Source organism: Pipistrellus kuhlii, unplaced genomic scaffold (genome assembly GCF_014108245.1).
Source record: "Pipistrellus kuhlii isolate mPipKuh1 unplaced genomic scaffold, mPipKuh1.p scaffold_m20_p_2, whole genome shotgun sequence".
Classification (NCBI taxonomy): Eukaryota; Metazoa; Chordata; class Mammalia; order Chiroptera; family Vespertilionidae; genus Pipistrellus; species Pipistrellus kuhlii.
Genome location: NW_023425515.1, coordinates 89,763,910 through 89,786,669, shown reverse-complemented (window position 1 = coordinate 89,786,669; position 22,760 = coordinate 89,763,910). Strand labels below are relative to the sequence as shown.

The 22,760-nt window shown below is 36.9% G+C and overlaps 1 protein-coding gene across 3 annotated transcripts in view; it reads left to right on the top strand.

The window, feature by feature from the left end:
* SAMSN1 (SAM domain, SH3 domain and nuclear localization signals 1) overlaps positions 1–22,760 on the top strand; it is a 57,572-nt gene that overhangs the window by 14,731 nt on the left and 20,081 nt on the right. For 2 of the 3 annotated variants that reach the window (XM_036444364.2, XM_036444367.2), the window contains exons 2-5: positions 13,059–13,130; positions 18,768–18,917; positions 20,496–20,625; positions 22,590–22,741. In XM_036444364.2, the coding sequence (XP_036300257.1) occupies positions 13,059–13,130; positions 18,768–18,917; positions 20,496–20,625; positions 22,590–22,741 (504 nt within the window). The remainder of the gene's footprint in view (positions 1–13,058; positions 13,131–18,767; positions 18,918–20,495; positions 20,626–22,589; positions 22,742–22,760) is intronic. The other variant, XM_036444365.2, reaches the window with a different exon arrangement.

Below are 22,760 nucleotides of genomic sequence, written 5' to 3'. Positions count from 1 at the left end.
ATCTTGGTCACATTTTTAAAAGATTTTCATTTCCTTTGAATTCTCTAGGATTTTGTAAGAATCAATAATATCAAGTGACTGAACTTTTGCCAAATTATGTTTTTACCTGAAAAATAAGAGATATTTAAGATATAGCAATACTAATTTTAAAAACTCTTTTCAACTAAAAGAGAATATCTTACTTTCTATTCCATTCTGAAAGTGCAGCATGATGTACAGTCTATGGATGCAAATTATAGGGTACAGTGGGAAATCATGCAGGTACCATTGAGAATTTTAAATGTTTTGAGTCTGATTTACTCTTAAACTTGGAGGTTTTTAAAAAATCTTTATTGTTAAAAGTATTACTTACATAGGTTCTCCTTTCCCCCCTATTAACTTCTTGAGTCCATACTGTCCTCCTCTCTCCCCCTTCGGGATCTCACCACCCAATTGTCTGTGTCCGTGAGCTATGCATACCAGTATATGCATACAAGTTCATTGGTTGTTCTCTTCCCACCCGCTCTCCCCTATCTTCCCTCTGAGATTCAACAGTCTGTTCATACTTCTATGACTCTGGGTCTATGTTTGATCATCAGTTTATTTGGTTAGTCTGATATGAATGTGAATAACCACTTTTGCCTTTTGCAGGTTAGAGATTCTGTATTGATTTTTTTTTTTTTTTTTTTTTTTTAGTTCTAGTTTATTTCCTTTGGGTAATTTTCTTTGAAGCAGTTTCAATTTGCAGAAAACATCTTGTGACATATCATGTTCTGAAAGTAAAGCTTTACCATGGAAATTTTGACACAATTTTAAAATACTATGGTTGAATGCACTTCCTTTAGATATTTTGATGACAAAGATACCAAACCAGACAAATCAATTAGAATAACTAGTTCTAAAGAGTCCAGATGTACATTACAAGTATTTACAGCATTGACACATATGTGAGCATTGGGTTGCCTTTACCCAAGTAAAGGCATTCAAAGCTATGTTTCACAGCTCTGGTTGTCTTTTAGCCTCAACACCTCTGACATCCCACACAACTATCTTCCATTGGCACCACATGATAGTGTAATTATTTAACACTGAAGCAAACCTAACAGATTATTTTAAATCCATTAAATTTATTTCACGTTCTTCAAAACATGTCTTTAGCTGATAAGCTTATTGAGATTTAACATACTATTATTATAAAACATTCATATAAGCACATAACACCTAAACAATTTCTATTTTTAGAGCATATTACTAACCACTGCTCTCTGTGCAATATTGAATTATGTGAGAACTCACTGGCAGAGTGTGTGTAATTTTTGATTTTCCAGTATTTTCAAAATACTGTGGATTTCTGACTCACATATGCAAATTTTTTCTTTGAAATAGACTGAAACTTTTCCACCAGTGCTTCACAAATATTAAGTAATGCTGGAGGTAAGATTTTACATGAAGATCCCCAAAGTTGGTGGATGGTTATGAAAAAGAAGGTCAAGTTTTTTCTGGTGTTGGTCAAAAAAGTCATTTACATTCTCAAAAAGTGACTTCCTTATTCTTTTTCTGCTGTTGATAAATTTAGGCTGGTCATTTTTCTAAGAAGTCTATTCAGTTCCATTCTTTCTATTAAGCCAACTTTCCACACTTTCCATCCTGCTCAGACAGCAAGTTTCTTTAAAAGTAGAGGAAAATATCAAAACTTTGTAATGAAATGACATAGTGGAGAGTGGGGAAAAAAAAGATTTTTTTTTGAAAATTCTGGTTCCTATAATAGTTTTCTCATTAAGTCAAATTAGATAATTTCTAAGAACTCTGCCAGCTTTATGTCACCTGTAATTAGAATTGTTAGAAAACTAGAGAGGATATGTGACTAGAAAAAAAAAAAAAAAAAAAAAAAGCCTGAACTTTCCGAGTTATTTTTTTTCCTTTTTTGATATTTTATTTTATTTTTTATTTTTTATTAAATTATTATCTGTGTACATATTTTAACATTACCCCCCCCATACATACCCTCCCTCCCCAGAGTTTTGTGTCCATTGGTTGTACTTATATGCATGTATACAAGTCCTTCGGTTGATCTCTTATCTCCCCCAGATCTCCCTACTCTCCCCGCTGTAATTTTACAGTCTGCTTGTTGCTTTAATGTCTTTATATCTGACTTTTGGTTTGACAGTTTATAATGTTCTTTAATATCCATAAATGAGTGATATTTTTACCATACCATACCATTTTACCATAAATGCCATGTGGTATTTCTCTTTCATTGACTGACTTATTTCACTCAGCATGATGTTCTCTAGTTCTATCCAGGTTGCTGCAAATGATGAGAATTCCTTTTTTTTTATGGCAGCATAGTATTCCATTGTGTAGATGTACCACCGTTTTTTGATCCAATCATCTGCTGACAGGCACCTAGGCTGTTTCCATATTCTAGCTATTGTAGATTGTGCTGCTATGAACATAGGGGTGCATATATCCTTTCTGATTGGTGTTTTAGTTTCTTGGGATATATTCCTAGGAGTGGGATTACTGGGTCAAATGGGAGTTCCATTTTCAGTTTTTTGAGGAAACTCCACACTCCACACTGTTGCACCAGTCTGCATTCCCACCAGCAGTGCACGAGGGTTCTTTTTTCTCCACAACCTCGCCAACACTTACCATTTGTTGATTTGTTGATGTTGGCCATTCTGACAGGTGTGAGATGGTACCACATTGTTTTTTTGATTTGCATCTCTCGGATAATTAGTGACTTTGAGCATGTTTTCATGTGCCTTTTGGCCTTCCTTCTGTCTTCTTTTGAAAATATTCTATTAGGTCCATTGCCCATTTTTTAATTGGATCATTTATCTTCCTTTTATTTAGTTGTATAAGCTGTCTGTAGATGTTGGAGATTAAACCTTTATCAGTGGTAACATTTGCAAATATGTTCTCCCACATAGTGGGCTTTCTTATTGTTTTGTTGATGGTTTCTTTTGCTGTAAAAAAGCTTTTTATTTTGATGTAGTCCCATTTGTTTATTTTCTCTTTAGTTTCCATTGCTCTAAGGGCAGTATCAGTGAAGAAGTTCTTTTGGCATATGTCTGAGATTTTGCTGCCTGCGGATGCTTCTAGTATTTTTATGGTTTCCCGTCTGATGTTTAAGTCCTGTATCCATTTTGAGTTTATTTTTGTGTATGGTGTAAGTTGGTGATCTAGTTTCATTCTTTTGCATGTATCTGTCCAATTTTTCCAACACCATTTATGAAGAGACTGTCTTGACTCCATTGTATATTCGTGCCTCCTTTGTCAAATATTAATTGAGCATAGTGATTTGGGTTGATATCTGGGTTCTCGATTCATTCCATTGATCTATATGTCTGTTCTTGTGCCAGTACCAGGCTGTTTTGAGAACAGTGGCTTTGTAATACAGCTTGATATTTGATATTGAGATCCCTTCCTACTTTGTTATTCTTCCTAAGGATTGCTGCAGCTATTCAGGGTCTTTTATTGTTCCAAATGAACTTTTGGAGAGTTCTTTCTAGGTCAGTGAAATATGCCATTGGTGAGTGCATTGAACCTATAGATTGCTTTGGGAAGTATGGACATTTTGATGATGTTGATTCTACCAATCCATGAACATGGTATGTTCTTCCATCTCCTTACATCTTCCTCTATCTCTTTTTTTAGTGTCATGTAGTTTTCCACTTATAGGTCCTTTACTTCCTTAGTTAAGTTTATTCCTAGGTATCTTAATTTTTTTGGTGTGATGGTAAATGGAATTGCTTTTTTAGTCTCTTTTTCTATAAGTTTGCTGTTGGTGTATAGAAATGCCATAGATTTCTTGGCATTAATTTTGTATCCTGCTACATTGCCAAATTCATTTATTAAGTCAATTAGTTTTTTAATGGAGTCTTTTGGTTTTTTTATATATAATATCATGTCATCTGCAAATAAGGATAACTTTACTTCTTCTTTTCCAATTTGGATGCCTTTTATTTCCTCTTCTTGTCTAATTGCAATGGCTAGTACTTCCAGTACTATGTCAAAGAGGAGTGGCAAGAGTGGGCATCCCTGTCTTGTTCCTGTTCTTAGAGGGAATGGTTTTAGTTTTTGCCCATTGAGTATGATGTTGGCTGTGGGTTTATCATATATAGCTGTTATTATGTTGAGGTATGATCCTTGTACTCCCACCTTGTTGAGAGTTTTTATCAGGAAAGGATATTGGATTTTATCAAATGCTTTTTCTGCATCAATTGATATGACTATATGATTTTTATCTTTCAATTTGTTTATGTGATGTATCACGTTTATTGATTTGCAGCTATTGTACCAACCTTGCATTCCTGGAATAAATCCTACTTGGCCATGGTGTATGATCTTTGTGATGCTCTGCTGGAGCCGATTTGCTAGAATTTTGTTGAGGATTTTGGCACCTATGTTCATGAGGGATATTGGCCTGTAATTCTCTTTCATTGAGTTGTCTTTATCTGGTTTTGGTATTAGGGGGATGCTGGCTTCATAGAAGGAGTTTGGAAGAGTTCCTTCCTCTTGAATTTTTGGAATAGTCTCTGGAGGATAGGTTTTAGTTCTTCCTTGAATGTTTGGTAAAACTCTCCTGTGAAGCCATCTGGCCCTGGGCTTTTGTTTGCTGGAAGCTTTTTGATGACTGTTTCAATTTCTTCCCAAGTCACTGTTCTATTAAGATTTTTAGATTCTTCCTGATTGAGTTTTGGAAGTTTGTATTTTTCTAGGAATATGTCCATTTCCTCCAGGTTGTTTAGTTTGTTGAAATAGAGTTGTTCGTGGGCTTTTCTTGTTGCTCTTTTTCTAACTCTTTGAGTTGTGGAGTTAGATCATTTGTTACCATTTTTTCTAGTTTTTTGCAATAGGCTTGTAGGGATATGAACTTCCCTCTCAAAACTGCTTTTGCTGTGTCCCATACATTTTGGATAGTTGTGTTTTCATTGTCATTTGTTTCCAGGATGTTTTTAATTTCTTCCTTGATTTCTCTGGTAACCCAGTCCTCGTTTAATAACATGCTGTTTAGTCTCCATGTGTTTAATTTCTTTGGATTTTTTTCATTGTAGTTAATTTCCAGTTTTATGCCACTATGATCTGAGAAGATGCTTGATATGATTTCTATCTTCTTGAATTTGAAGAGACTTTGCCTATGTTCCAAAATGTGGTCTATCTTTGAGAATGTCCCATGTGTGCTTGAGAAGAATGTATATTCTGTGGCTTTGAGGTGGAATGTTCTGAAGATGTTGATTAATTTCATCTGGTCTAGCAAGTCATTTAGGATTCATATTTCTTTGCTGATTTTTTGTTTAGATGATTTGTCAAAGGGTGACAGTGGGGTATTAAAATCCCCTACTATGATTGTATTGCTATTAATATCTCCCTTAATGTCCTCCAGCAGTTTTTTTATATATTGGGGTGCTCCCATATTGGGTGCATATATATTTACCAGGATTATTTCTTCTTGTTAGATTGCTCCCTTTAGTATTATGAAGTGGTCTTCATTATCTCTTGTTATGTCCTTCACTCTGAGATCTAATTTGTCAGATATAAGTATTGCTACCTCAGCTTTTTTTTTTCATTTCCATTCACCTGGAAAACCTTTTTCCATCCCTTCACCCTCAGTCTGTGTGCATCTTTTTTTCTGAGGTGGGTTTCTTATAGAGAACAGATATATGGGTCTTTTTTTCTTATCCAATCCTTTACCATATGTCTTTTGATTGGAGCATTTAGTCCATTTACATTTAAAGTTATTATTGATAGATACTTATTTGATGCCACTTTTATTCTATACCCCTGTGTTCCTTCTTTGCTTTCTATTTCTTTAATTTTACAGTAGACCCTTTAGCATTTCTTGCATTGCTGGTTTGGTGGAGATAAATTCCCTCAGTCTGTTTTTGTCTGTGAAGCTCCTGATTTCACCTTCACTTTTGATTGATAGCCTTGCTGGGTACAGTATTCTTGGATTCAGACCCTTCCTTTGCATGACTTTGTATATTTCATCCCATTCCCTTCTGGCCTGATAAGTTTCTGTGGAGAAATCAGTTGCTAGTCTGATGGGGGTTCCTTTATAAGTAACTTTCTGTCTCTCTCTGGCTGCTTTTAAAATTCTTTTTTTGTCGTTGGTGTTTGCCAGCTTAATTATAATGTGTCTAGGGGTCGGTTTTCTGGGGTTCATTTTGCTTGGGACTCTGCGAACACCTTGGATTTGTGTGGGTTTTTTCTTCTCCATCTCAGGAAAGTTTTCTGTCATTATTTCTTGAAATACGTTTTCCATGTCTTCCTCAATTCCCTTTCCTTCTGGAACCCCTATTATTCTAATATTGTTTTGTATTATATTGTCCCAAAGTTCCCTTAGACTTTCCTCCTGTTTTTTATTTTATTTTTTTCCAGAAGCTGTTCTAATTGGGTATTTTTTTCCATCTTGTCTTCTAGCTCGCTGATGCGGTCCTCTACTTCTTCTAATCTACTCTTGATGCTTTCTATTGAGTTCTTTACAGTAGCGATGTCATTTTTCATTTCTTCTTGGTTCTTCTTCATTTCCTCTTGGTTCTTACTCATATTGTCAAATTTGTCTTCCATTCTTTTTAGCCATCTTATGATCATTACTCTGAATTCTTGCTCTGGTAGGTTGCTTGCCTCTATCTTGTTTACTTCCTTTTCTGGTGAAGCCTGCTTTTCTTTCATATGCACTCTGTTTTTTGTCTCTCCATGATCTCTCTTTTTAGGAGTAAAAGTTGTGTAGTTCTGGTTGTGTAGTTCTGGTTGTGTAGTTCTCTCTCTCCTGCTTTGATTTAAAGGCACAAAATACAACACAACCAGGTACAACACACAAGGCACTGAATAGAAATGTGTTTGCGATATTAATAACCACCAATAAAGGTGACTAGAACCCAGCTAACAAAAACATACAATCAAACAAAAAGAATAGGCAAATCAATCTTATAAAAAAAAGCATACAACTTCAGTATAGTTAACATTCAATATACAACTTCAAAGAGTTAGAGAGAAAGACCTTTTTTTTTGTTTTGTTTTGTTTTGTTTTTAGGACAACTGCGAGGGAAGTGTGAATGGGCTTGGAGCAGGGAGTTGGAAATTAGATATATATAAGTAGGGTGAAATTTTAGGAGGGGGTAGACAGAAGGAATGGGGAAAATCTAGAAAAGGAAAGGGTTAAGGTAAACGGGGTACCAAAGGAAAAGTTCGAAAAGAGAGTGAAGGCATAAAGGTAGGGTTGAGATAGAATAAAGCATTGGAGAAGGAAAGATAGATAAAGACTGTAGAACAGTAATCCTGAAATATATATATATATATATATATATATATATATATATATATATATATACATATATATATATATATGTATATATATATAAAATGAAATAAAAATAATAAAAATAAACAAAAGAAAATAAGATGAAAAAGGTAAATTAGTAGTAGTAATAATGTTGATTACGTATACAATGTAATAAAATCAAGTGAGGAAACAGAAAAAAAATAGTTTCTTGAGTAAACTGCAAATAATGAAAACAAAAATAAAAAACAAAAATTTAAAAATTAAAAAAATAAAATAAAATTTAAAAAATTTAAATAAAATTTGCAGTAATGAAGGTCATTCGCTTCTCTATTGTTATGATCCAGTCCTGATTTTTCAGCAGGTTTTGCTTTGTTTTTATTACACTAGAGTCAATTTGTGAATTAGCCTCTGGGTGGCAGTGTTTCTAGATTGACTTCCCAGACTCTAGCACATGTGTCAAACACAAGGCCCGCGGGCCAAATCCGTCCTGCCAGGCCTTGCAATGTGGCCCGCACCGCGCTGTCATCACTGCACTCTGCTGCGTTTCCATCACAATGACAGTTTATGACTGTTCAGTAAACCATTCGGCCCGTGATTTAGGCTGGATTTTAGATTTTGGCCCCTTCTCTGATTGAGTTCTAGACTCCCCTACTAGAGCCTCTCCAGCTTTTTTTTTTTTTTTCCCAGTCCTCTCTGCAGCCGGATCTACGGAAGGTGGGAGGGGGCAAGTCTGAGCAACTGCAATCTCCAGCAACTCTCTGATATCCCTCCGAGCCAGATCCAAATGTGTTGCTCTTTAGATTTCTCCCCTGTTAGGAGCCCCGTCCACTTTCAAGGGTGACACCCGCCCAACAGCTGGGGCTTCTACTTGCAATCACCTCCCTTGTCCTCCAGCTTCTGCGCTTTCTGTGCATGCATGCTTTTGTCTTCTCCGCCAGCACTCTCCACCCTCTCCCCGTGAAATCTGACCTTTTCGCCTAGCAGTGGGGCACTCCTGTGAGGCCAGGTTTTCGCGCTGTCTGGGATCCACATTCTGGGGGTCACAGCTGCTTGGTGGTCGCTGCGGCTGTGGCTGTGGATATTCAGACCTCTGACACGATCCAATCTTCCTTTCAGGATGGCGAGGTTTCCCCATCCAAGCCAGTAGGTAGCTTCGGGAAGGGACGTAGCCCGCGTGGGTGTTTCCCTGTGAGGGGCACCCTCGTCAGAGGCCCCCCAGCAGTTTCTTCTGGTGTGCGCTGTCTCCCAGCTTGCTAATAAACACTCACAGCTCAACACCATCAGCTGCTCTCTCTTTCTGCTTCGGGACAGGGATCAGAATCCGCCCATCTATTCTTCCGCCATCTTACCTCCTCCCCAAGTTATTTTAATTATTTATTGCATTGTGTACATACACACACACACACACACACACACACATACACATGTGTTCAAAACCTAAGTGACTTGGTCAGTTCTATTTTTGTGGAAACCAAGTAGACCATATGAAAAAAATAATCTTCACCAAGTGAACTCAGTTAGTCTTCTAAAGGCACTCAATAACATACATTTATACTAACACAAGTTTACAAAGCGACACTTTATTTTCTCTTTAAATATGACTATACTAGTACTTCTAAACAACTATGTCCTAAGCAACACTAATAATATTTTTCATTTTTATTTAGAATTTTTAAGGATGGTTTTTATTTCATATTGTTTATAAATATATAAAATATATTTATAAACAATATGAAATAGTTACATTATTTTAAAATTAGATTTACAAAACAAGGTATATTTAGATAAGTCTATTTTCTTTCCTGTCTTTTTTTAAATCGTTTTTTCCTGTTTTTTATTGTTTGAAGCATTACAAATAGTAGTACATATGTCTCCTTTTTTCCCCTCTTGACCTCCCCCCATCCTGCCCTCCCTCCCTCCCGGCATATGCCTTCACCTGCCCCCCCCCCACCACGTCTTGTATCCATTGGTTATGATTATATGCAAGCATACAAGTCCTTTGATTGATCTCTTACAGCCCCCTTGCCCCATTTCTCTAAGAAGAAAAATACATATTTGCCATATTAAAACACAATCATACATTTCCACTCTTTGAAAAATTGCAGCATACTAAATATGATTTTCTTCACTGAACTTTTTTTTCACTTACTCTGTATTTTGAAGATCATTCCATAGCAGTATAAATAGATATATTTCAATTTCTTACAGCAGCACACAATTTCTTTGTTTCACAATATATTCAATCAGTCCCCTTTTTGTGAACAATGAGTTTTATAGCTTTTGATAATATAAAAGTTTCATAATGGATGTGGATGTGTAAGTCAGTTTGTATATAAATGTATCTCTGGTTTAGTTGACAAGAAACAGAATTGCTGGGTCAAGAAGCAAATACAAAAGTAATTTTACTAGTTTTGCCAAATTACTCTCCACAGCAATTTTGCCAGTTTACAAATATGTTTAAATATTTTTATTGGTTTTTCGAGAGGAAGGGAGGTGGGAGAAAGAGAAAAAAAAATGGATGCAAGAGGAGAACATCGATCATCTGCCTACTGCATGGAGATTGAGCCTGAAACCCAAGCATGTGACCTGACCAGGAATCAAATCTATAACCTTTTGGTGCACAGGTCAACACTTAACCAACTGAGCCACACCAGCCAGGCCTACAAACATATTTAATTGGACAATGAAAGACTATAGATTTATAAAGACAATTTAAAAACTAAATATGATCTAATGTCAACAGAAACAAAGAACTATCTAAAATCTAAATTGCGTTTCTATTTCTTACTCTTCTGTTGGTATATATATATAAAACTAGAGGCCCAGTGTACAAAATTCATGCATGGGTAGTGTCCCTAGGCCTGGCCAGCTATTGGGACTATCAGGTTTCCTGCCTCCCCCCTTCCCCTCCTCCCCCCCCTCCTTCTCTCAATGTCTGCATCCACCTCCACCCACCCCCAGATCCCCATCCCAGGCCAAGACCCGCCCCTAATTGAGCAATTGGGACCTGCCTGTCAGGGGGAAGGACTGGGAGGTTGACTAGCAGGCCCCAATCAGGCAATTGGGGCCTACTGACCAGGGGGAGGGGCTAATCACCACCACGATGGGTTGGCGCTGGGCCAGTCAGTGCCTGCTAACTGGGGGAGGAATAGCGGGAGAGACCCAGGAAGGAGCTGTCCCTCAGCCCTCCTGGGAAATAGGCCATCTGCTGCCACCACCACCATTCCCCCCCATCCCCCTACCCCCCCCCCACCCCCAGTTCTCCACCCCAGCCTGGTGGCCTGGCTCCAATCAGGCCATCAGGACCTGCTGGCCGCGGAGAGAGACCAATTGTGGTGATTGTGGGCTGGGGGAAGCTCTTGCATTGAGCGTCTGCCCCCTGGCGGTTAGTGAGCATCGTATTGATGGGTCATTCTGGTTGTTCCAATCATTCTAGTCATTTTGTCTTAATGATTGCTTAGGCTTTTATATATATATATAGATAGATAGATAGATAGATAGATAGATAGATAGATAGATAGATCTGTCTTGATGGGAGCTTCTGTCACAGGATAATATTTGCTAAATCTGATTCATTACAATTATGCCATGCAAAATTATCAATATTCCAGTACATTCTCATTTACAAAGGACTATTATCTGTGAAGCCAACTTGCTTCCACATGACTGAAACTTAACAGGAATAGAAATGATAAATTTGTGCGTTGTCCATACCTCAATGTAGATATTAGCCCTTTTTCATTATAAACTATAACCTATACATCAGGAAACCATCTCAGAAAGTCACTAACTTTTAGATTTATTGAATAATAAAATTTTTTAAATGTCATTTTAAATACATAGATTTGCTTCTTAAGGATATCTTAGCATGGATTGCTATTATACTCCTCTCACTTAAAACTGTTGAGTGAATTATAATAAGATGACTGACACATCCAAAGTAATAGTCCTGAAGCTTTCTTAAACCACTACTCCTAAACCTGCTTCCCTTTATTGATATAATGAGGGGGAATTAATCTTAAAAGGTGGTGACTATTGATTACTTAATGGCAGAAGATAGTGTAGAGAAATGCTGAAGTGAGCCTATTCTGTACCCTCTTGGGCCATATAATCCCATTATACATGGTGGAAACCATGCTGTAACCCTCATTAATATTTAATAGGCAGGATGCAGGCTGGATGTAGTAGGCTAATGTGCCCTAAGCATAGGCTCCAATAATGCATATGAATGTTTCAAGCATATAAGAGAGTAAAAGATTTCCCTGTGTTGAGATACTTTATAAGCTGTACAACATTACATCAATTCCTTTTTCTGATCTCTGGACAATGATGACTTGGTGGAAACACCTACTAGGCAAGCTGGAGTGATTACTGCTTTGGGAAGTCACTCTAGGTTGGTAAACTCTGCATTAGAACACTATTTTCTGGTGTGGTTCTCAGTTTTAGCCTTTTTCTTCTCCTCCTGTCATCAGTGAAAGGGCTTGTTCAGCAGGGGTGGCAAGTCAGCAGAAGGTATGTCTCACACAGCCATTTTTCTCACGGTATGTATCATGTTATCTATCAAGCTAACCCCTTGCCACATGTCAGGATCTTTTTATTTCAGCTCATTTAAAATGGAAACAAAGTGTTTTAAAGATAACTATTGGGGAGAGATGAGTATAAGAGTTCTTGTAAGGACTAAAAGTCTTTGATGCTCACTTGAACTAAAGTGGGCTGTGGCATCTGAAAGGACAGTTTTCTAGGTTACTGGCTCCCATTATTAACATTTCTGATCACCAGATTATGTTTTGGTACCACCAGCTTATTTTGAAAATATAAGCTTGAAATGAGATGGAGTTCTTTAGACAGAACATGTTCTTAGGATTTGTGGGTATCTAAGGACATAGTATTAAATATCTACCTTCTTAAACAATATATAAAATTAAACAGAGAGTGAGAAGATATAATTTTTTTATTTTTTATTTATTTTTTTAATTTTTTTACTCAATGACCAAAGATATTTGTAAATGTGTTTAGGAGAATATCAGAAACTATTTATAATTACCTGCCTAGAATGAGTTACATAAGAATAAACATTTTATCTTCTCAGGACAAAAAGTAGCAAGAGAACAAGTCTTTTATTAACATACTAAGTTTTTGGTTTTTTTTTTCTCACAGCCAGTGAATGAAATTGACTTAAGGTCTCATTGTAATTCTATGTTGAATGTGGGAAAATTCAGGTTTATTTCAAACCTTAGGCTATGCATAACTAAGTGCTGTTTTCAATTTATGTATAGTTCTATGTGTATGCCTTCTCTTTCTGACATCAAATAGAGAATTTAAAATTAGCAGGAATTAGAAGTGGAAAATGTATTTATGCTTATTTTCGTTTTGCTTTTTGACTAATATGCTCTTTATGAAGCATAATGTTGTAACTATTCAGATGTTTTCTTTGTTTTATTGTTTATTAGTTGTTTGATGGGTTAGTAATACATGCCATTCTTATGAGCAAAATTCACATTATAAAATAAAAAATAAACAGATTTTCTTCAAGGTATGTACCACTATAACGTTAAACCTATGAAGATAATTGATCAAATGTGCAACTAGAATTATAATAATAGTCATACATCCAGTGTCCTTATTCCAGAGACAGTTCTTTCCTTTTTATTGAATTTATTGGTTAATAACATTATACAGATTTCAGTTGCATAAGTGATGCTTATTGAACCATAATATATTTTGCACTTTTATCAATGAAAGTCACAAATCCTAAACTTCCTGTCCTTTCCCTTCATTTTCTATATTCTAGCGCAGCAGCAGCTTTGGAAGCTTTGATCGTTTTCGGAATAATTCCATATCAAAACCAGATGAATCCACCGAGGTACTTATTATGTTTTTATGCATATTATGCAAACACACAAAAATTATAAAGCCAACATCACTTTTGTATAGTAAAACACAAATATGTTTAAAAATTATAGCCTTCCATGTTTTTGGTGATAAATAAATAAACAATTGTTTAGTGCCTAGTACCATGCTGGAAGTAAAGAATTACCTACAAAGCCCGAGAGACCATTGGGAAGGCAGAACCTGAGTCTAAGGAGAGAATCATAACAATGTAACTCAGATAGCCCCAAATTTTCTGAGCAATTCCACCATAAAACAATATGTATTTTAAATTTTATTTAAGTTCTAATTCCTCTAATTTAGGAGATGATTAAATAGCTTAATAGTAAATTTGTTAAGGAAAACATATGGCTACTCAATTACAATCTCACACTTCTGCCATCTGCACTGAAATGTCTCAGAGGTGACCATTCCATACACATTTGCAAATCATGAACACTTCAAATGGCTTAAGAAAAATTTTCTATGTTACTGCAAGTGATACATTTGTTATAAAGCAATAGGTTTAAGATTTTATTCACTACTTAATTATTCATTTAAACTAGTGTATCCTTATTCTTTGTTTTTTTATATAGAATTAGATTCTTTTATTGAATATAATTTCTCAAAATACTTTTCAGGTTCTTATATGCATCTATCTATACTATTTTAAACTATGTTAATTACAATGATGGATATTCTAGACAAAAAATAAAAATAAAGTGACATCTTTTATTACTTCATTAATCTGTATTAGTTCTATACATGCGTGTGTATAACATATATTCTTTTATACATATATATTATACATATCCCCTTTTATACATCTATATAATTATATATATATATGCTTATAGATAAACTTGTATACAGCTATATTTTCTATCAACACTTACATAATTGTAAATAATACAATGTAATATATTTTTATTACATTGTATATATATTAGAGGTCCAGTGCATGAATTCATTCACAGGTTGGCCTGACCCCAATCAGCAGATCAAGGCCAGGCCTGTCAGGAGATGGAAATGGCAGGAGGTTGGCCAGTCAGCCTGTCCCGATCAGAGCTCGATCAGGGCTGAGCCAATTGGGAAAAGAAGCCACAGGTGATAGGCCAGCGGGCCCCACCCCCGATTCGGATGTGTGGGGGCTGGTTAGGGGCGGGGCTGGTCATGGGGAAGGGCTGTGTTCAGTGGGACAGCCAGCCCTGCCCCTTCATGGGGTGGAGGGGCCAATAGGGGTCAGCAGATAAGGGAGAGGCCATGGGAGGTTGGCCAGCTGGCCCCATCCCCTGATCTGGTTGGTTCACAGACCGCAGTGGACATCATAGCAACCAGTCATTCTGGCATTCTGGTCACTGGCCTTTTATATATATAGACCAGAGGCCTGGTACATGAAAATTGTGCACATGGAAATTTGAATGAGGGAGTACCCTCTGCCCAGCCTGCACCCTTTCACAGTCTGGGAGCCCTTGGGGGATGTCTGACTAAGGGCTTAGAACTGTTCCCACATACTTAGCACTGCCACAGAGGCAGGAGAAGCTCCCACCAGTGCTGCTGCACTCTCCAGCTATGAATCTGGCCTCTGGCTGAGTGGCACTCCCCTGTGGGAGATCACTGACCACGAGGAGACAGCTCCTGCTTTCCAGTAATTTTGTATATTGGCCTTTTATTATATAGGATTTCCATATATATATATGGAAATAGTAAGAAGCCCTAGTTTTAGTTGACATCCTATCAAATAATCTACCAAATAAAAGAGCAATATACAAATTGACTGTCACTCCAACACACAAGATGGCTACCCCCATGTGGTCAAAGATGACTGCCCCCATGTGGATACAAGATAGCTAGCAGGGGAGGGCAGCTGGGAGGGACCAGGCCTGCAATAGAGGGCACTTGATGGTGATCAAGCTTGCAGGGGAGGGTATTTGGGGGAGGGGATACCAAACATGCAGGAGAGGAAAGTTGGGGGTGAACAGGCCTACAAGGGAGAGAAGTTGGGGACAACTGGACCTGCAGGGAAGGGCAGTGGGGGGGCGGGGGGCACCATACCAGCAAGGGAGAGCAGTTAAGGGTGATGAGGCTGGTAGGGGAGGGCAGTTAAGGGTGACCAGGTTGGCAGGGGAGGGCAGTTGGGGGTGACCAGGCCAGCAGGGGAGGCCAGTTAGGGGCAATCAGTTTTGCAGAAGAGCAGTTAGAAATCAATCAGGCTGGCAGCAGAGTGGTTAGGGGGTGACCAGGCTGGCAGGCAGAAGCAGTTAGGGTCAATCAGGAAGGCAGGCAGGTGAGCAGTTGGGAGCCAGCAGTCCTAGATTGTGTGAGGGCAGTTGGGCAACCCTCTAGGAGTCCCAGATTGGACAGGGTGCAGGATAGGCTGAGGGACCCACACCCTCATGCATGAATTTCATGCACCAGGACTCTAGTATTGTATAAACCTATAACTTTCCATAATCATACATAGATACAATTAAACTTATGATTGTATAGTTAACCTAAAATGTTCCTCAGGCTCACACAAGTTCACTAGTTAGTTACAGTGACCTAGTATTTGTGAAAGTTTAGTGAACCTGATAGAGTAGTTTGTACATTTTTCAGTAACCTAGTATTCATTCATTCATTTAACAAATATTTTTTCTATAGCAGGATTTCTGTTAGGCATTCAGAATATTGTTACAATAACATATGAAAATCCTTACTTCATGAAGTCTGGATTCTAGGGGGAGATAAATTAAAACAAGAAAATAAATAAGTGTTTAAATAAAATTGTGATCAATCTATAAAAGAAAACAGCATAGAAATACGTTAAAATTTTTAAAATATTTAGGTAGTTTCTTCAACGCTTCTGAGCAGAATAGTAGAAGAATCTGACATTAAAAATCCTTAGTGGTAGTTTTGAAGTTTAGGCAATGGTAAGTTAACATAAATAAATTAATATACTTTCTTATTTATTTTAATTTGTAATTTTACATGAAGATAAAATTAAGAGAAAAAACATCTAATTCTAAAATTTTAAACTATTTCTAAGTTATATTTTATTCTGGATTTTTTGAAGTAAGCAAAGTATCTTTGTCTTTACAGCTCTGAGCTTAAATTGGCTGTCTATTCATGTTTATCATAGGCAATTTGGGGTAAGATGTGGAGCAAAACATAGTATGATTAACAATTATATTAACTACATAGTTAAACCTTCATATTAAAATATTCAAGTTCACTAAAGAGATGCTTCTCATGGTCTTTTATATTTAAGGAATGACTAGCTGTCCACCTATTGGAAATGGTGGGCATCACTAGACTAGATGATCTTCAGAGATCCTTTCTTACAAACTTGAGATGTTAAGGACATGTAACCCAAATACATCCTTTAAGATTAAAAAAAAAATCACTGCAAAGTTCAACATGAGGAGTTTGGCTTATTCAAAGTATATTGGGGGTCAGTTACGTTACTGAAAGTATTTTAAACACTCAGAATAAATAAAACACATAAAGCCTCTAGTCTCATGGAAACATACATCATAGTGGGAGATTCAGGCAATAATCAAGCAAACAAACAAATGTTATAAGGCACTATCAAGTCTTTAGAAGAAGAATAAATCAGGATAAGCATGCAGTGAGCATGGACAGGAGCAAGCTCTTTTAAATAAGGTGATCAATCAGAAACTTCCCTTCTTTTACACGGCATGGATTAGAAACCTGGGTGAAGGAAGGAATACAGGTTTGGACACCAGGGAAGCCAGTGGAAAAAGCAAATGCAAACCTTGATATGACCATAAAGAGAAGCAGCAAGGAGACTAGTATGGTGACACCTGATTATAGTTCTTTCCGACTTTAGCATGTATCAGAATCACTTGAAGACTTCAAACTGTATTACAAAGCCACTGTTCTCAAAACAGCCTGGTACTGGCACAAGAACAGACATATAGATCAATGGAATAGAATCGAGAACCCAGATATCAACCCAAATCAATATGCTCAATTAATATTTGACAAAGGAGGAAAGAATATACAATGGAGTCAAGACAGTTTCTTCAATAAATGGTGTTGGGAAAATTGGGTAGACACATGCAAAAGAATGAAACTAGATCACCAACTTACACCATACACAAAAATAAACTCAAAATGGATACAGGACTTAAACATCAGACGGGAAACCATAAAAATACTAGAAGCATCCTCAGGCACCAAAATCTCAGACGTATGCCAAAAGAACTTCTTCACTGATACTGCCCCTAGGGCAATGGAAGCTAAAGAGAAAATAAACAAATGGGACTACATCAAAATAAAAAGCTTTTTTACAGCAAAAGAAACCATCAACAAAACAACAAGAAAGCCCACGGTGTGGGAGAACATATTTGCAAATAACACCACTGATAAAGGTTTAATCTCTAACATCTACAGACAGCTGATACAACTAAATAAAAGGAAGATGAATGATCCAATTAAGAAATGGGCAAGGGACCTAAATAGAATATTTTCAAAAGAAGACAGAAGGAAGGCCAAAAGGCACATGAAAACATGCTCAAAGTCACTAATTATACGAGAGATGCAAATCAAAACAACAATGCGGTACCATCTCACACCTGTCAGAATGGCCAACATCAACAAATCGACAAACGACAAGTGTTGGCGAGGTTGCGGAGAAAAAGGAACCCTCGTGCACTGCTGGTGGGAATGCAGACTGGTGCAACCACTGTGGAGAACAGTGTGGAGTTTCCTCAAAAAACTGAAAATGGAACTCCCATTTGATCCAGTAATCCCACTCCTAGGAATATATCCCAAGAAACTAGAAACACCAATCAGAAAGGATATATGCACCCCTATGTTCATAGCAGCACAATCTACAATAGCCAGAATTTGGAAACAGCCTAGGTGCCCGTCAGCAGATGATTGGATCCAAAAACTATGGTACATCTACACAATGGAATACTATGCTGCCATAAAGAAGAAGGAATTCTCATCATTTGCAGCAACCTGGATGGAATTGGAGAACATCATGCTGAGTGAAATAAGCCAATCAATGAAAGAGAAACACCACATGACCTCACTCATTTGTGGATAATAAAGAGCATTATAAACTGATGAACCAAAAGATAGATATAGAGACAGTAAAGCAACAAGCAGATTGTCAAATTACAGCGGGGAGGGGAGGAGGATCTGGGGGAGATAACAGATCAACCGAAGGACTTGTATACATGCATATAAGTACAACCAATGGACATAAAACTATGGGGAGGGAGGGGATATGGGGGAGGGAGGGAGGGGGCAAAAAAAAATCATTAAAATATGTAAAAATAAATAAATAAATTAATTAAAAAAAAAAAAAAAAAAAAAAAAAAAAAAAAGAAGAATTTGTTAAAATACAAATTGTCCCCAAGTGATATTGTAGTTGCTGGTCTTGGGACCCCATTTTGAGAAACACTGCTATAGTGAACAAGGGAAGCATGAGAAGTAGCTAAAGGTGAGGTAGTGAATATATTCTATTTCATATACACTTTGTATAATGTAATATATATGACATTATCAAATGTATTAATTATACTGTTGTATTATGTTGTATTATATAGCGATGCTCAGAAAAAAAAATGCTTTTTAGTGCTTTATTACTTTGTCTTTTGCAAATAATTTTAACTAGGTGTATGAGGGGGAGCCTATAAATGAAAGTGGAGAAAAAAATAGAAATTCAAATCATGGAGGAAGTTTAGGCAAAAGAATGAGAGCCATTTCCTGGACAATGAAGAAAAAAGTGGGTAAAAAGTACATCAAAGCCCTTTCTGAGGAACAGGTAAGAGTACCCTGTTAATCCCTTGTCTTTTTCTATTAAACTTTTTAAAAAATAATTAGCATGTACTTCTAGAAATGGAGATACTTGTGCTTTATGAAGGACTTCAACATCTATTTATCCTCAATAATTGTACTCAGAAGTTCTGTGGAAGAAAGTGTTATTACTCCCATTTTAATACAGAAAACTGAGGTTCAAAAAGATCACACATGTAGTATGAGAGAAATATGTGCCTTTTATGTTGTAATAAACAGTACTTCATTTCTTTTTATTGACAAACTAGAGGCCCAGTGCACAAGGAGTATATTTATTTAGATCTCACTGTTCCTTTTACTTGAAAAACTGTCTCCAAATATTCACATAAGTTATAGCTTGCCATCATTCAGGTCAACAATTCAGAGCATATATTACCTTATGAAGGAGACCTCTGGAGGCTTCTCCTAAATTAACTGAACTTCCCCCAACCCTAATCCAGTAGCTAATCTCCTAGCATCACCAGTTTTATGTCCTTTTATAGCACTTATTCTCTGATATTTTCTTGCTTATTATGTTTACACATGGCTCCCCAAACAGTGTACACACACACACACACACACACACACACAAACACATGCTTACCCTCTGACACTAAATGTACCTCATTAGAGCAATGACTCTGTTACCTTTTCACCACTGTATCCCTAATTCCCAAAACAGTGCCAGGTACTTAGAAACTGTTCTACAAATGTGGGTTGAATGTCTAAACAAACACAAGGCCCGAGGGCCAAATCCGTCCCGCCAGGCCTTGTGTTTGACACATGTGGTCTAAACAGAAGAATAAATTAATAGATAAAAACAGAGAATCAAATTTAGTGTAAATCAAATGCATATTCTGAAGTTTTATTAATGTTTAGAAATGATCAAAAAGTAGGATTATTAAATTACATTTTGATGAATATTAAAAATTTATAGGTTTTGTCCAAACTACCTAAATATGGAAAACATTTTAGATGTTTTCAAGCATATGTAATTTATTTTGAAATTGTCTGTCTTTCTAAATTCATGCAAGATTTGCTTTTCACTTGACTAGGTGTCAAGCATGGTCTGAGATTTGTAAAGCTTTGCTTTAAAATTGCAAAGTGTACATGTTTTATTCATATCTAGTGATCTCATGGGGTGCAAATAACTGACATGAAATAACTGTGGAGAGTTTAAACTTTTAATGTTAGATCTCAAAGGATTAGTAATAGTGGTAAATAGGTGAGAAAGAGCACTTACATAAAGAAAGAAAAGTACTTTAACAGAAGAGCATAGATATCAATAACCTAAAATTTCTGGTTAAATAATCTTGATACAATATTCATCCTAATTTACAAATTGCACTATTATAATTTTAGTTGAATTCCATTATGTGGAATGTTCTATCTATAACATTTCTTTGCTAGGAATTGAAATTAGGATTAATGACACTCATATTTTATGTTGATGTTTTCCTAAGTGCTATATTGTTAAACCATATCTTGTTTGTTAAATCAATGTGCACAGTGAGTATCTCCAGGGAAAACAATGATCTAACCTAACCTCTGTTATGTTTTTCTGGAGGATGAAGACGATGGAGAGGATGCCCTCCCGTGTCGGAACAGTGACCCCATTATTGGGACCCAAACAGAGAAGCTCTCCCTCAAAGCCAGTGATTCCATGGACAGTCTCTACAGTGGGCAGAGCTCATCGAGTAAGGCTATAGAATCAGAAACAAGTTCTGGGTTAAGTTCAGGTCTGGGTTACGTTAACTAACTTGCTTCTCTGGGACTGGTTTCTCACATGCAATTTAAAATTAGCAACAAGGTTCCAGCTACCTGATAAGATAAATAGTGAAAAATGTAAAATGTGTTGAATTTAAAGTGTTGCTGTTGTTTAAAATGGTACTTAATCTATTATTAATAGATAGAATTATGCAATATTTTGAAACGTGTAATGTTGTTGTTAGAAGTATCCTTGGGGATATGCCTCAGAAGATCATGTTGACTAATTAAATCTGCATCCCTAAAATAAAAACGTATGCCGGGGAGAACTAGTGTTATATTGAGTCAGTATTTTTAAAAAGACTTACAGTTTTCAAATAAATAAAATCATGTTCTCTATCTCTTCTTTCCTTCTTTCCTCCCCGCCCCCTTGTGCGCTCTCGCTCTCTCTCTCGCGCTCTCTCTCTCTCTCTTTCTCTCATCTCTCTCATGTCTCTTCCTCCTCCCCCCTCCTCTCTTCTCCTACCTTCTCTCATTTTTTCCTTCCTTTCCATTATTTTCCTTAAAAAATTCTGGATAAAGCAGGGCATTTACATCAATTCTGACATTTAAGTTTCCATCTTGCATTAGCGGGTAAAGAGTAAAGTAATATGTAAATATTAAAAAGCAGGAATATCACCAATTAGGTGACAAAAAGAATCAGCAGATGATCAAAAGGATTTTCTTAAAACATTGCTATGTTTTTAAGAAGACGATCAATCGCTCAGGGTTCAGACACATATCCGCTACAATATTTGGAAACTGCTGCTATTTCAGGGCATTTTATACTGTTTTATTTCCCTCTAATCTTATATTGGCTTTTAAATGTTTTTTTCAGTTAATTTTTCATTTCCTTTTAAATCAGCTGCTTCTGTTATTTGAATTTAGATAGCAAAGACCAGATGTTTCAAATATCCTGAATTTTATTCCTATTTTCCTATTGGCTGTAGAATAGTTATCTTGTTAAAAAAGCAACTGCAGAAACATTTGAAGGCTATATTTTTGCATGTGTGAAATTCAGATATCTTTAGTATTCATTTCTGCTGGCAATTTTAAAATTCTGAAGTGTGATGCTGAGAGTGGGAAGAATTTTATTAACTAGAATGTACCATGAAAAACCAGGGCCCAGAGTGGTCATAGAAGGGAGGTGTGAGGAGATGATGGCTCATTTAGCTGCTACATACAACTTGTTTCTGTAATTGGAAGAAACGACCCTTCTTATACTCCAGCTCACATACAATATGGAGCATCCCTAAGGATCTTAGCCTTGTTTCCACAATCATGATTATTCATGGTCAAGAAACTGAGGCTGTTGGTCATTAAACGGAGCACCCGAAGGCCCACTGAAGGAGAAAGTGAAGCAACAACTGAGAGGGGTACACCAAGAGCAACTTCCACTGGAAAAACAATCCTTCCCGCAGACAAACAGCAAAACGGAATCACTTTCCTCTTAATCCCCTGAGATTCAAAGTCATAAAGGAAGAAGACCAAAGAGCAAGGATTTAGAGCAGCTTTAAAAGTCCAGTTTAGAACATTTTTGAAAGCCATATGTACAAACTTCATTGTTTGGCTTATACAGCGAGTTAAGTTTACACTGTCTGCTTCTTTAACAAGTACCCATACTCAAAACACTGTACTACTGGATCAGATTGGAGACCAAAGTCTGGTGGTATTTGGGTTACTGGTTGAGGAAAAAGTGGTCGGCATGGCTGGAGAAAGGTCCAAAGTGGCTCAGAGGACAGAGGTTGCTGATGGAGAATGCCTGGGAGGCAGAAACAGGATGGGTCCTTGGAACTTCTGCAGGAGGATGGCATCCGATGTTTCAGCATTGTCCATGCTTAGTTGTTCCAGGTGATGGTTCAGATTGTTATAAACCTCCCATGAGAACTGTTCACCTCTGCTTTTCCTTCTTTAGGTGGAATAACAAGCTGTTCAGATGGCACAAGTAACCGGGACAGCTTTCGACTCGAAGATGAGAGCCCCTACTCTGGACCATTCTGTGGCCGTGCCAGAGTGCACACCGACTTCACGCCAAGCCCCTATGACACGGACTCCCTCAAAATCAAGGTGTGTGCATGCACATCTG